The sequence below is a fragment of the Elephas maximus genome, chromosome 3 (assembly GCF_024166365.1).
Source record: "Elephas maximus indicus isolate mEleMax1 chromosome 3, mEleMax1 primary haplotype, whole genome shotgun sequence".
Lineage (NCBI taxonomy): Eukaryota > Metazoa > Chordata > Mammalia > Proboscidea > Elephantidae > Elephas > Elephas maximus.
Window position 1 is genome coordinate 202,176,006 of NC_064821.1, and position 12,849 is coordinate 202,188,854.

General features: G+C 40.2%; 1 protein-coding gene across 3 annotated transcripts in view; it reads left to right on the forward strand.

Moving 5' to 3' along the window:
* Positions 1-12,849, forward strand: part of DDR2 (discoidin domain receptor tyrosine kinase 2) — a 238,348-nt gene that overhangs the window by 205,838 nt on the left and 19,661 nt on the right. For all 3 annotated transcript variants that reach the window (XM_049881090.1, XM_049881089.1, XM_049881091.1), the window contains 3 exons: positions 7,639-7,849; positions 9,993-10,216; positions 11,678-11,805. In XM_049881090.1, the coding sequence (XP_049737047.1) occupies positions 7,639-7,849; positions 9,993-10,216; positions 11,678-11,805 (563 nt within the window). The remainder of the gene's footprint in view (positions 1-7,638; positions 7,850-9,992; positions 10,217-11,677; positions 11,806-12,849) is intronic.

A 12,849-nucleotide genomic window follows, 5' to 3' on the forward strand; every position in this document is an offset into this window, starting at 1 on the left:
AAGGAAATGGTTTACACAGTTGTAGAGAATGAGATGTCTCAAGTCTATGGATCAGGATAGAAATGATCACATCATTATATGACTGCAAAACTATATCGTAGCTGCCAAACCACTGAGAATCATGGCCCAGCCAAACTGACACACAACCTTAAAGATCATAACCAGTTAATACAACTATTAGTCAAATTTATGCACCAACCACTAATGCCAAAGATGAAGAAATTGAAGATTTTTACCAACTTCTGCAGTCAGAAACTGATGAAACATGCAATCAAGATGCATTTATAATTACTGGTGACTGGAATGCAAAAGTTGGAAACAGAGAAGGAACAGTAGTTGGAAAATATGGCCTTGGTGATAGAAATGATGTCAGAGATCGCATGATAGAATTTTGCAAGACCAATGACTTCTTCATTGCAAATACCTTTTTCAACAACAGAAACAGGAATACACAGGAATCAAATTGACTACATCTGTGGAAAGAAACAATGGAAAGGCTCAATATCATCAATCAGAACAAGGCCAGGGGCTGACTGAGGAAAAATTGCTCATATGCAAGTATAAGCTGAAGCTAAAGAAAATTAGAACAAGTCCATGAGAATCAAAATACAACCTTGAGTATGTCCCACTTGAATTTAGAGACCGTTTCAAGATAGATTTGACGCATTGAACATTAATGACTGAAGACCAGATGAGTTGTCGAATGACATCAAGGATATCAGACATGAAGAAAGCAAAAGGTCATTTATAAGACAGGAAAGAAAGAAAAGACCAAAATGGATGTCAGAAGAGACTCTGAAAGTTGCTCTTGAACATAGAGTAGCTAAGGCAAACAGAAGAAATGATGAAGTAAAAGATCTGAGCAGAAAATTTCAAAAGGTGGCTTGAGAAGACAAAGTAAAGTATTATAGTGAAATGTGAAAAGACCTGGAGTTACTAAACCAAAAGGGAAGAACACATCTGGCATTTCTCAAGCTGAAAGAACTGAAGAAAAAATTCAAGCCTCAAGTTGCAATATTGAAGGATTCCATTGGGAAAATATTGAACAATGCAAGAAACATCAAAAGAAGATGGGGGGAATACACAGAATCACTGCATATTGATTGATGTTCAACCATTTCAGGAGGTAGCATATAATCAAGAACTGATGGTGTTGAAGGAAGAAGTCCAAGCTGCACAGAAAGCACTGGTGAAAAACAAAATCTCCAGGAATTGATGGAATACCAACTGAGATGTTTCAATAAACAGATGGAGGGCTTGAGGTCCTCACTTGTCTACATCAAGAAATTTGGAAAAGAGCTACCTGGCTGACTGACTGAAAGAGGTCCATATTTGTATCCATTCCAAAGAAAGGGGATCTGACAGAATGTGGAAATTATCTAACAGTATCATTAATATCTTAAAAAAAAAAAAAATTTTTTTTTTTTTTAATTTTGTTGAAGATCATTCAAAAGTGGTTGCAGCAATCCATCAACAGGGAGCTACCAGAAATTCCAGCTGGATTCAAAAGAGGATGTGGAATGAAGGATATCATTGCTGATATTAGATGGATCCTGGCTGCAGTCAGTGAGTACCAGCAAGATGTTTACCTGTGGTTTATTGACTATGAAAAGGCATTCGGCTGTGTGGTCATAACAAATTATGCATGACATTGTGAAGAATGGGAATTCCAGAACACTTAATTGTACACTTGAGGAACCTGTGCATAGACCAAGAGGCAGTCGTTCAAACAGAACATGGGGATACCATGAGGTTTAAGATAAGGGAAGGTGTGCATTAGGGTTGTATTCTTTCACTGTACTTATTCAATCTATATGCTGAGCAAATAATCTGAGAAACCAGCCTATATGAAGAAGAATGCAGTGCCAGGATTGGAGGAAGATTCATTAACAACTCTGATATGCAGATTACACAACTTTACTTGTTGAAAGGGAAGAGGACTCGAAGCGCTTACTGATGAAGACCATCCTGAGGATTTTTGTTTTCTTTATGTTGAGGTGTAATCCGCACTGAAGGCTGTGGTCTTTGATCTTCATCAGTAAGTGCTTCTTGGATTATTTGCTCAGCATATAGATTGAATAAGTATGTTGAAAGGATACAACCCTGACACACGCCTTTCCTGACAGTAAACCACACAGTATCCCCTTGTTCTGTTCGAATGATTACCTCTTAATCTATGCACAGTTTCATCATAAGCACAAGTGTTCTGTAATTCCCGTCCTTCACAATCTTATCCATAATTTGTTATGATTCACATTGTCGAATGCCTTTGCATAGTCAATAAAGCACAGGTAAACATCTTTTTGGTATTCTGTGTTTTCAGCCAATATCCATCTGATAGCAATAATATCCCTTGGTCCGTGTCCTCTTCTGAATCCAGCTTGAATTCCTACAAGTTCCCTGTTGATGTACTGCTGCAACCACTTTTGAATGATCTTCAGCAAGATTTTACTTGTGTGTGATATTAATGACATTGTTCACTAATTTCCACATTCTGTTCAATCACCTTTCTTTGGTACAGGTACAAATATGGACCTCTTCTAGTCAGTTGGCCAGGTAGCTGTCTTCCAAATTTCTTGGCATAAATGAGTGAGCACCTCCAGTGTTGCATCCGTTTGTTGAAACAACTCATTTGGTATTCCATCATTTCCTAGAACCTTGTTTTTCGCCAATGCCTTCAGTACGGCTTGGACCTCTTCCTTTAGTACCATCGGTTCTTGATTATATGCTACCTCCTGAAATGGTTGAACATCAACCAATTCTTTTTGGTACAGTGACTCTGTGTATTCCTTCCATCTTCCTTTGATGCTTCCTGTGTCATTCAGTATTTTGTCCATAGAATACTTCACTATTGTAACTCAAGGCTTGAATTTTTTGTCTGGTTCTTTCAGCTTGACAATTGCCGAGAATGTTCTCCCCTTTTGGTTTTCTATCTCCAGGTCTTTTCACATCTCATTATAATACTTTACTTTGTCTTCTAAAGCCACTCTTTGAAGTCTTCTGTTCAGCTCTTTTACTTCATCATTTCTTCCTTTTGCTTTAGTTATTCTGTGTTCAAGAGCAACTTTCAGAGTCTCTTCTGACATCTATTTTGGTCTTTTCTTTCTTTCCTGTATCGTAAATGACCTTTTGCTTTCTTCATGTACGATGCCCTTTATGTCGTTCTACAACTTGTCTGGTCTTCAGTCATTAGTGTCCAATGCATCAAATCTATGCTTGAGACGGTCTCTAAATTCAGGTGTCGTATACTTATGGTTGTACTTTGGCTTTCCTGGAGTTGTTGTGATTTTCTTCCACTTCAACTTGAGCTTGCCTATGAGCAATTGATGGTCTGTTCCTCAGCTTCCCCCTGGCCTTCTTCTGACTGATGATTTTGACATTTCTCATAGTCTCTTTCCATAGTGGAGTCGATTTGATTCCTGTGTGTTCCATCTGGTGAGGTGCACATGTATAGCTGCCACTTATTTTGTTGGAAACAGGTATTTGCAACGAAGAAGTCATTGGTCATGCAGATTCTCTCATGTGAACTCTGGCATTGTTTCTATCACCAAGGCCATATTTTCTAACTACCTAGTCTTATTCTTTGTTTCCATCTTTCACATTCTAGTCACCAGTAATTATCAGTGCATCTTGATTGTATGTTTGATCAATTCCAGGCTGCAGAAGTTGGTAAAAATCTTCAATTTATTCTTCTTTGGCCTTAGTTGTTGGTGTGTAAGTTTAAATAATAGTCATATTAACTGGTCTTCCTTGTAGGCATATGGATAGTATCCTATTACTGACAGCATTGTTCTTCAGGATAGATCTTAAAATGTTTTTTGGCATTGGATGTGTCACCATTCCTCTTCAATTTGTCATTCCTGGCATAGTAAACCATATGTCTGTGTGATTCGAAATGGCCAATACTAGTCCATTTCAGCTCACTGATGCCTAGGATATTGATGTTTATGCATTCCATTTCATCTGTGATGACTTAAAATTTTCCTAGATTCATACTTCGTACATTCCATATTCTGATAATTAATGGCTGTTTGCAACTGTTTCTTCTCATTTTGAGTCATGCCTTATCAGCAAATGAAAGTCTAAAAGCTTGACTCCATCTACGTCATTAAAGTTGACTCTACTTTGAGGAGGCAGCTCTTCCTCAGTTGTATTTTTAATTTTTCCAAATTGAGGGGTCCGTCTTCTGGCACTATGACAGACAATGTTTTGCTGCTATTTATAAGGTTTTCACTGCCAATCTTTTTTTCAGAAGTAGACTTCCAGGTCCTTCTTCCTAGTTTGTCTTAGCCTGGAAGCTCCACTGAAACCTCACCACCATGGGTGACCCTGTTGGTATTTGAAATACTGGTGGGATAGCTTCCAGCATCATAGCAATACACAAGCCATCACAGAAGAACAAGCTGACAGACATGTGGTGGAGGACAGAAAGAAGGGGCTGAAATCAAAGAAGTAAGAGGAGTGACCCTATGAAGTAGCTTGAATTTCTTTCTGACTTATTCCATGTTGAGATTCCTGAGATGGCTGAGGTTTATGTCAAGGTTTTTTAGGCAAGGATATTTCACATAGGAGCACTCCATGCTTCCCCCAAGGACTCTATCATCATCCTGAACACCTTCACTAAATTAAAGTTTCCAATTCACAAATAGTGGCTGATGACTGAAAGGCATAATCCACAGAGAGCTTGTCCATTGGCATGGATGTGTTTCAAGGTATTAATGAGGCAATAAGCAATCCTTTCCTCTTTTGGAATGCTTAAACACATTGGGTTTTCAAAATGAGGTGTTCCATGGTGAGGGGTAGCAAAGAATAGGAGAGAGGGAGGCTGGAAGACTGAAGGTTTATTGAGCAGATTGAAGCTGATATGTCATTATTGAGTTGTCTGCTATGATTACATTTTAGTTGGGTTGGGGAGGGGGTCATGTTCTCCACTATAAGCTATTTTTCTCTTTATTCGAGCTCAAATTTACCATTCTTCTCTGGTTCTTTCTTCTGAGGTTCGTTGGAATATATTCATTGGCTGGGATACAAATGGTAGATTGGAGATTCTCAAGGAAAGGGAAGAGCAAAAATTTTGTCCTTGAATATTTAACTTGATCATTCCAGGAATTCTTTCTTTCCTAAGTAAGATACACCCAGGTGCTCTAGAATGACACCCAGGATTTCTTTCAGGGGACAGAACTTTTTGTGGAAAACCCTCAAGCACACACATACATTCCAAGAATCATTACCTAACATACCTTTAGACTGTAGCAATATTAGTATGATACTCTTGATGGTATCCTCAGCATTCTTTCTTTGAGAGATGCAACCCACATTTATTGAGTACTTATTGCCTGCTAGGTTCCATGTTCCACATTGAGGTACTATTGTGACCAAAGGCCTTTCAGTCTAGTGGGTGAAACAAACACCTAGGTTTTTCCATTAAATACTCAAAAGTCTGTTTGTTGGAATGGAACATTTTATTTTTAAATCCAAGTCACATATGTACAGATGCTGGTATTGCCCTTTTAAAGGAGCACGTAGGTCACGTTAGATTGTTGTTGTTAGCTGCACTCAAGTCAGCTCCAAGTCATGGTAACCCCAAAGACAAAAGAATGAAACATTGCCCGGTCCTGTGCTATCTTCACAATTGTTACTATGCTTGCGTTTACTGGAGCAGTGGTTAAGTAATCAGCTGCTAACTGAAAGGTCAGTGGTTTGAACCTAGCAGTTGCTCTTTGGGAGAAAGATGTCGCATTCTGCTTCTGTAAAGAGTTACAGACTTGGAAGCCCTATGGGGGCAATTCTACTCTGTCCTATAGGGTCACTATGAGTTGAAATAGACTCGATGGCAATGAGTTTATATATATATATTTTGAGTGGTTTCCAACTTAGGGAACTCATCTTCCAGCACTATATCAGATAATATTCTGTTGTGATCCATAGGCTGATTTCATTGGCTAATTTTAGGAAGTAGATCACCAGGCCTTTCTTTGTAGTTTGTCTTAGTTTAGAAGCTCCACCAAAACCTGCCCACCACAGGTGACTCTGTGGGTATCTAAAGTACTGGTAGCATAGATTCTTACATCATAGCAACAAGCAAGCCACCACAGTATGACGAACTGACAGACAGGGGGTAGACATTAGACAGGATGCCAAAACAATTAGTTGTATTACTCTTCTTATTCCTGTATTAGGTGTAAGTTGCCACCAGATCCCTGACACTTAGGGCTTTTCTTTCTCATTTTGTAGGCATATTATTTTTTTGTTAGTAAATAATGAGGAGTTATCAGGTGAAGAATGGCTGATTTGTAATGTTACAGTATACTTGTTAATGAGCATTTTAATTCATGTCTACATCAAATCAAAGCAACTAAAGGAAAATTTAACAAAACTCTCTAATAGATTATAGAAAACAGTAATATTCAAGAGATCTTTGGCTGCTGATAAATTCTTATAGTGTCACATAAATAATGCTTATAAATATTTCAATGAATGTTAATGAATGTTGGTAGCACCGAGATTAGGAGGTAAAATTCTGCCTTGTAGAAATGAAGGATCAGTCTCAGTTCCCACAACACAGGTATTTGTGGGACCAAACTGCATCCCTGTCACTTGCAGAGTTTCTGCAGTTTAATAACGGTAAGTGGAAAAGCTAGGTTTAAGGAAGGCAGTGATGACATCCTTTGTGTCAACATGCCTGCACTAAGTAAGAGATAAAGTGGGTAAATCCTACCTTTGTCACTAACTGTGTGGTAAGGATCGACATGAATCCAATCCCCCAAATGTGGAGATGGACCCAGTCCTTGTCTTCCGCTTCTACATCCTCCTTCTCCCACCCAAGCAGCTCTCTCTCCAGCCTTAGTCGCCAGGAACTAGGTCAGAGCTCACAAGTTAGACAGTCATTGCTTCAGACCACCTGCCCATGCAGCCCTTCTCTGACCCTAGCCGCTGGAGCTAAGTCAGGGCTTACAAGTTAAAAGGACACAGTTCTTTAGAATGCCAGATAGGCAGACACCAGCACTTCCTCGCTCTCACTACCCATTTGGGTTTGATAATTCACTGGAATGACTTATAGAATTCACAGAGAGTATACTACACTTGGAGTCCTGGTTGTGCAGTGGTTAAGAACTTGGCTGCTAACCAAAAGGCTGGCAGTTCAAATCCACCAGCTGATCCTTGGAAACCCTATGGGGCAGTTCTACTCTGTCATATAGCGTTACTATGAGTTGGAATCGACTCGACGGCAACGGATTTTTTTTTTGGTTTTATACCGTACGTGCAACTACAGATTTATTACAACAAAAAAGGATATAAATGAAGAGACACATAGAGTAAGGTATGGGAAGGGTACTAGCGCAAAGCTTCCATGTCCCAAGGGAATATGCTACCCTTCTGAGAACAGACATTCTCACCAACCATGAAGCCCATCCGAGCCTTGGGGTTCCAGGCTCTTATTGGCCTCCCCATGTGGTCATGATAGGTTATATTATGCCTCCTGAGGGTAGTCAACATTGGGGTCCTAGGTGGTCTCTCTTGGTCTGGTCATCCCCCACTCATGAGGCTCAGGTATGGTCTGGCTCTCAGGAAGCCAGGCAAGGGCCAAATTGCTTTCTGTACCTCACAATGCTCTTTTCCCATGTTCTTCTCTTCCAGGCTTCCCGGAGGATGCTGGATGATGAAATGACAGTCAGCCTTTCCCTGCCAAGTGAGTCCAGCATGTTCAACAATAATCGCTCCTCGTCACCAAGTGAGCAGGAGTCCAACTCAACCTACGATCGCATCTTTCCCCTTCGGCCTGACTACCAGGAGCCATCCAGGCTGATACGGAAACTCCCGGAATTTGCTCCAGGGGAGGAGGAGTCAGGTGAGAATGAAATAGTGGGCAGGAAATTGAGGGAGAAGACTTGACAAGCATTGTGAAGATAAGACACTATTGCTCCTCGTCAACCAAATCTATTTTTAGTCCTGCTAACTTCCTGAGATGTCAACGTTCTCTTTATAGATTTGGTCTGCTGCTGCTTCTAGCCTAATCTGAGCACCTCTCCCCTGTTGCTGAACATAGCAGATGTTTGGAGGAGCCCAAATATTGGAAGAAAAAAAAAAAAAGGTGTTTACGAGGGAGTTAATGTCAGGGGAACATAAGCTAGTCCAACCTCCCTGTTTTACATGTGCAGAAAAGGTACAGATAGGATACTCACCCCACACCAAAGACTATTAGAGATAAATTCAGGACTAGAATTTCTCCTGAAAAAAAGTAAGTGAAGCTAAAAGTATTCTGGAATTCCAACTTTGTAGCCATCTAGATAATTGGGTTATCTACCTTTTATTGTTTTCTCTTTGATAAACATTTATTAAAATAATACAAGATTTTATTATGAGTAAATATTTCTTGCCTTTTCTCAATAAAGGCATGGCTTTGGTAAGACAGTGCCTGTTGAGCCAAAGCCCAAATGTCCTTTAAAAAGTTCTGCAGAGTGACATCAGAAAAGGATGCTGGAGTCATCACTGAAGCTTGGAGCAGCTTGGCCATAAGGTCAGCAACCTAAGAGTGGCCCAAATCAGGAGAAGATGACTTTGTGATGTTCAGGAGAGCTCAGCTGGAGCTAGCTGTAGAAGCAGACAGGACACAGTAGGAGAGCATAGGCTTTTCCAGGAGCTGGCCTGAAGGAGAACTCTTAGAAGGAAGAAAGGAAACTAACATGCATTTATCACTCAATGGGTAGTGAACACTGAAGGTGCACACTGAACTCAGGAGATGTCACAGGGACAGTAAGAACAAAAGATACAAACTCATTTATTTCTTAGGCTGAACCAAAGTAATTTTACCTATTCTCTGGAGTCCAAAACATCCCCCTACCCTGATATTTTAACATTTTTAAAGTTAGGATATATTCTAAACTGGATCATGTACCTTTGATACTAAAGCTTTTTTTAAAAAAATAAGCTTTGTTTTAGAGTAGTTCTGGGTTTACAGAAAAATTATGCAGAAAGTACAAAGAGTTTCCACATACCCTTTGACCCCCTGCATACTGTTTCTCTTATCATTAACATCTTGCGTCCTGTGGTACATTGATTAAATTAATGAGCCAATACTGATATACTGTTATTAATTAAAGCCCAGAGTTTACATGAGGGGTTTATCTTTTGTGTTACACAGTCCTATGAGTTTTGACAAATGCAGGATGTCACTTGCCCACCATTACAGTGTCTCTCAGAATAGTCTCACTGCCCTAAAAGTGCCCTGTGCTCCACCTGTTTATTCTGTCCACCCTTGCCCTGAACCTCTGGTAACCAGTGATCTTTTTACTCTCTATCGTTCTGCCTTTTCCAGAATTTCAGATTGTTGGAATTGTGCAAGCATTTTTGTTTTTAACTTATCTGCAATCCAATTTTCTCATTTGTAAAGGGCAATATAAGATGTCTAAATCTTTCAGTTCGATTATGCTAATCACTGTCCCATCTAGTGCCCCCACACCCACAGTCACTTGCACAGATAAATCTTGCATCACCGTGGTCTGCAGTCTAATCCTCACTCCCACCCCATACACTCTAAGATGGCCTCGTCTCTCCTCTCATTTTAGCCAAATACCACCCTTCTTTAAGGCCATCATGTGCATTTAATATAAAAGATATTTCTTTCCTAGATTTTTCGGTCATTGATCGTGTCTTAAAATTTAGGATCTGTGATGTTAAACCCTAACCCTGTAATACTCCCCTCCTTATGCAGCATAAACTTCCTAGAGCTTCACCAAGTATAGAAGAGTGGTGCAGAATTCAGCAATCTTAGCCAAGGAGGTGGTTAATGATCATGTATTTTGAGGAGAAAAATGGGAGACAAAGGGATGGCCTGCATTCTGAAGGCCATAAGGAAGAGTCCCCAGAGGAGGTAAAACCGTTCTTCAAGAAAGAATGGCATGAAGTGGGTTAGACTGTTTCAGGGGTATGTTCCAACCCTCCTGTCAGAATTTCTCCCCTTGGAACGAGACTTACTGCCCTCATCCTCCCAGGCTGCAGTGGCATTGTGAAGCCTATCCAGACGAATGGGCCTGAGGGGGTGCCCCACTACGCAGAGGCCGACATTGTGAACCTTCAGGGAGTGACAGGAGGCAACACCTACTCAGTGCCTGCTGTTACCATGGACCTGCTCTCTGGAAAAGACGTGGCTGTGGAAGAGTTTCCCAGGAAACTCTTAGTCTTCAAGGAGAAGCTGGGAGAAGGCCAGTTTGGGGAGGTAAGCTGACCCTTTGAGTGGTGCCCCCTGTCTTCAGTAGCTCAGTCTTTAGTAGCTCTTCCACAAGTGGACTCACAACTGAATGTCTCCTCCACTTGTCCCTCCTTGCACTCTCCATAGTATTGGTCAACCTTGTCTTTATCAAACAGCAGTAGAGTTCCTGGGAAACCCTGGTGGCATAGTGATTAAGAGCTACGGCTGTTAACCAAAGGCTCAGCAGTTTGAATCCACCAGGTGCTCCTTGGAAACTCTGTGGGGCAGTTCTACTTTGTCCTATAGGGTCACTATGAGTTGGAATCGACTTGATGGCACTGGGTTTGGTTTTTGGTTTGGTAGAGTTCCTGGGACTTCTGATTTCTATATTAAAAAAAAAAAAAAAAGACCCATTGCTGTCGAGTCGATTCCAACTCATAGCGACAGGAGTTTTTAAAGCAGGCAAGCCACTAGACTTCAGATACCCTGAAAAAATATTAAATATTTTCAAAATTTTATAATAGGTTATAAAGGGTGGAGTCCCACAGATGTGATCATCCTTTATGAACTGTCCAGGAACACCCTGCTGCTTGAAGTCACTTTGTTTTTCTCCTGTTAATGAGAATTATATGTAAAACGGTCAAAAACAACCTCACCCCTGCCTGTGGTCCCAGAATCAGGCACTGGGGAATGAATCATCAACTAAGATAAGGAGGAACACTCTTCGCAGTTGACCTCAGCGTGATGCATGTGATATTAGGGTTTCTGTCTTACGTCACATGAACATTCTGAGAACTCAAGGCAATGATTTAAGTGCCACGGGAGCTCTTCAACACTGCCATCTAAACTCCAAATATAATTCTTAGTTTTTTAAGAATAGTGTTATTGGTTCTCAACATGGGTGAGATGCTCCATCTTTGTGTAGGTTTGGTGTTGAAGGAGGTAAAGGGGCCCATGGTATCTCTCTGTGTATGTATATGTATTCATATGTATTGTATCGATACGTATTAATTCTGACCCCTGAGTTGAAAAATCAGGCTGAATATACTGTTACTGGTACCTAAGAGTCACCTAAAAGGCTGATTCATATGAAGGGATTACCTTATAGGGGAAGTTGCCTTATGCTTTGTATAATCCAGTAACTATAAACTTCATTAAATCAAAGGTCAAACATTTATACTGGATTTTATTTTATAGTGGGCTGTGCTGTAATAAAATACTATGTTGGGCTCATTCATTCACGTAACCATCCTCTAATCAATGCGTATTTCTTTTATAAGGTAGTAACATATCGTATCAGCTGGGTATGTTATGACTGTTTTTATCAATTATTTGAATCAATGATATGTTACACATATCTTCTTATTGGTCTTTTGATCATTTTGCCTGAGTTGTAAGAGTTAGTTTATCTCCAGGAAATGCCCAGCAAGAGTACTGAGCCATCTTCAGGAGAAATGATGATGCTGAGACTAGATGACTTTTGTCTAGGTTCATCTCTGTGAAGTGGAGGGAATGGAAAAATTCAAAGACGAAGATTTTGCCCTAGACGTCAGTGCCAACCAGCCTGTCCTGGTGGCTGTGAAAATGCTCCGAGCAGATGCCAACAAGAATGCCAGGTCTGTAGTCTGCATTTGGAATTTTCCTTTGTGATTTTCGTCTTTAACACCAGGGGCACTCCTGGAAACTTCTGAACAACTTTTCATTTGAGATGGCAAGGTTTGGTAGCTGCTTTGTGTTTCTGTTGTTAGGTTTTATTTTTTCTGACGGAGTCAGCAGTCATCTTTGTTCTCCATCTCTCTCAAACAAATATGTACATTTTCCATTCTATTTCCTACGTATTTACGGTACTTCCTAATCTCTTTTGCGTAGCACCACACCTCCTAACATACACAATAGTTTAGATATTTCTTTAGCCATTATATACTCCTGCATGTCATTGCCTCTGACAAACTTTTTACAATCACACACATCTTTCTTGCTAAGCCTATTCTGTTCTTTTTACTTTTCTATCTTTTTTTTCTCTTTATGCTCCTTTTCTTCTATGTCTGGTAACCCCCCCAAATGAGAAGCCATCTCTACTTAGATAAATACTCATGGACCTCAAAGCGAAAGGATCCACAGTCCTTTAGCAGCTTTTTTCCAACTGGCTAATAATCTCTTGGCTCCTTTACTACATAAATTGCAGTTTCCAGCCATACTCCATTGTCTGACAGCCTTTCCATTACAGTAATGATGAGTTAATCCTCACCCAGAGAGGCATGCTGGTTGAAAGCTGGTTGTGTCTCAGAGAAATCCGCACATCTGGGTAACATATGCATTTTCCCATTTGTATTGCCTTGCTTTGTCTCACCGATATTCAAAGTGGGAGAAAGTTTATTATTGCTATTCCCCAAAAGATTATAAATTCCAAAAATGGTAACAGTTTCGTTAGAGGTATTGCAAATGACAGAATATGGAATGAACAAGGAAGAGAGGACAGGAAATGGAATCTGGAGGTTTTGGAATTTTAACTGTGGTAATTTCAATCTTCAGGATGTTCATATGAATGAAAAGTGACATCCTCTGGGTCCCACAGAGAGACAGAGTATTCCTAATATTAATCTTGGTTCATCATTGGAGAAAGTGCCAAAGAGAAACAAACCAGTAGCTGACAAGGCCTT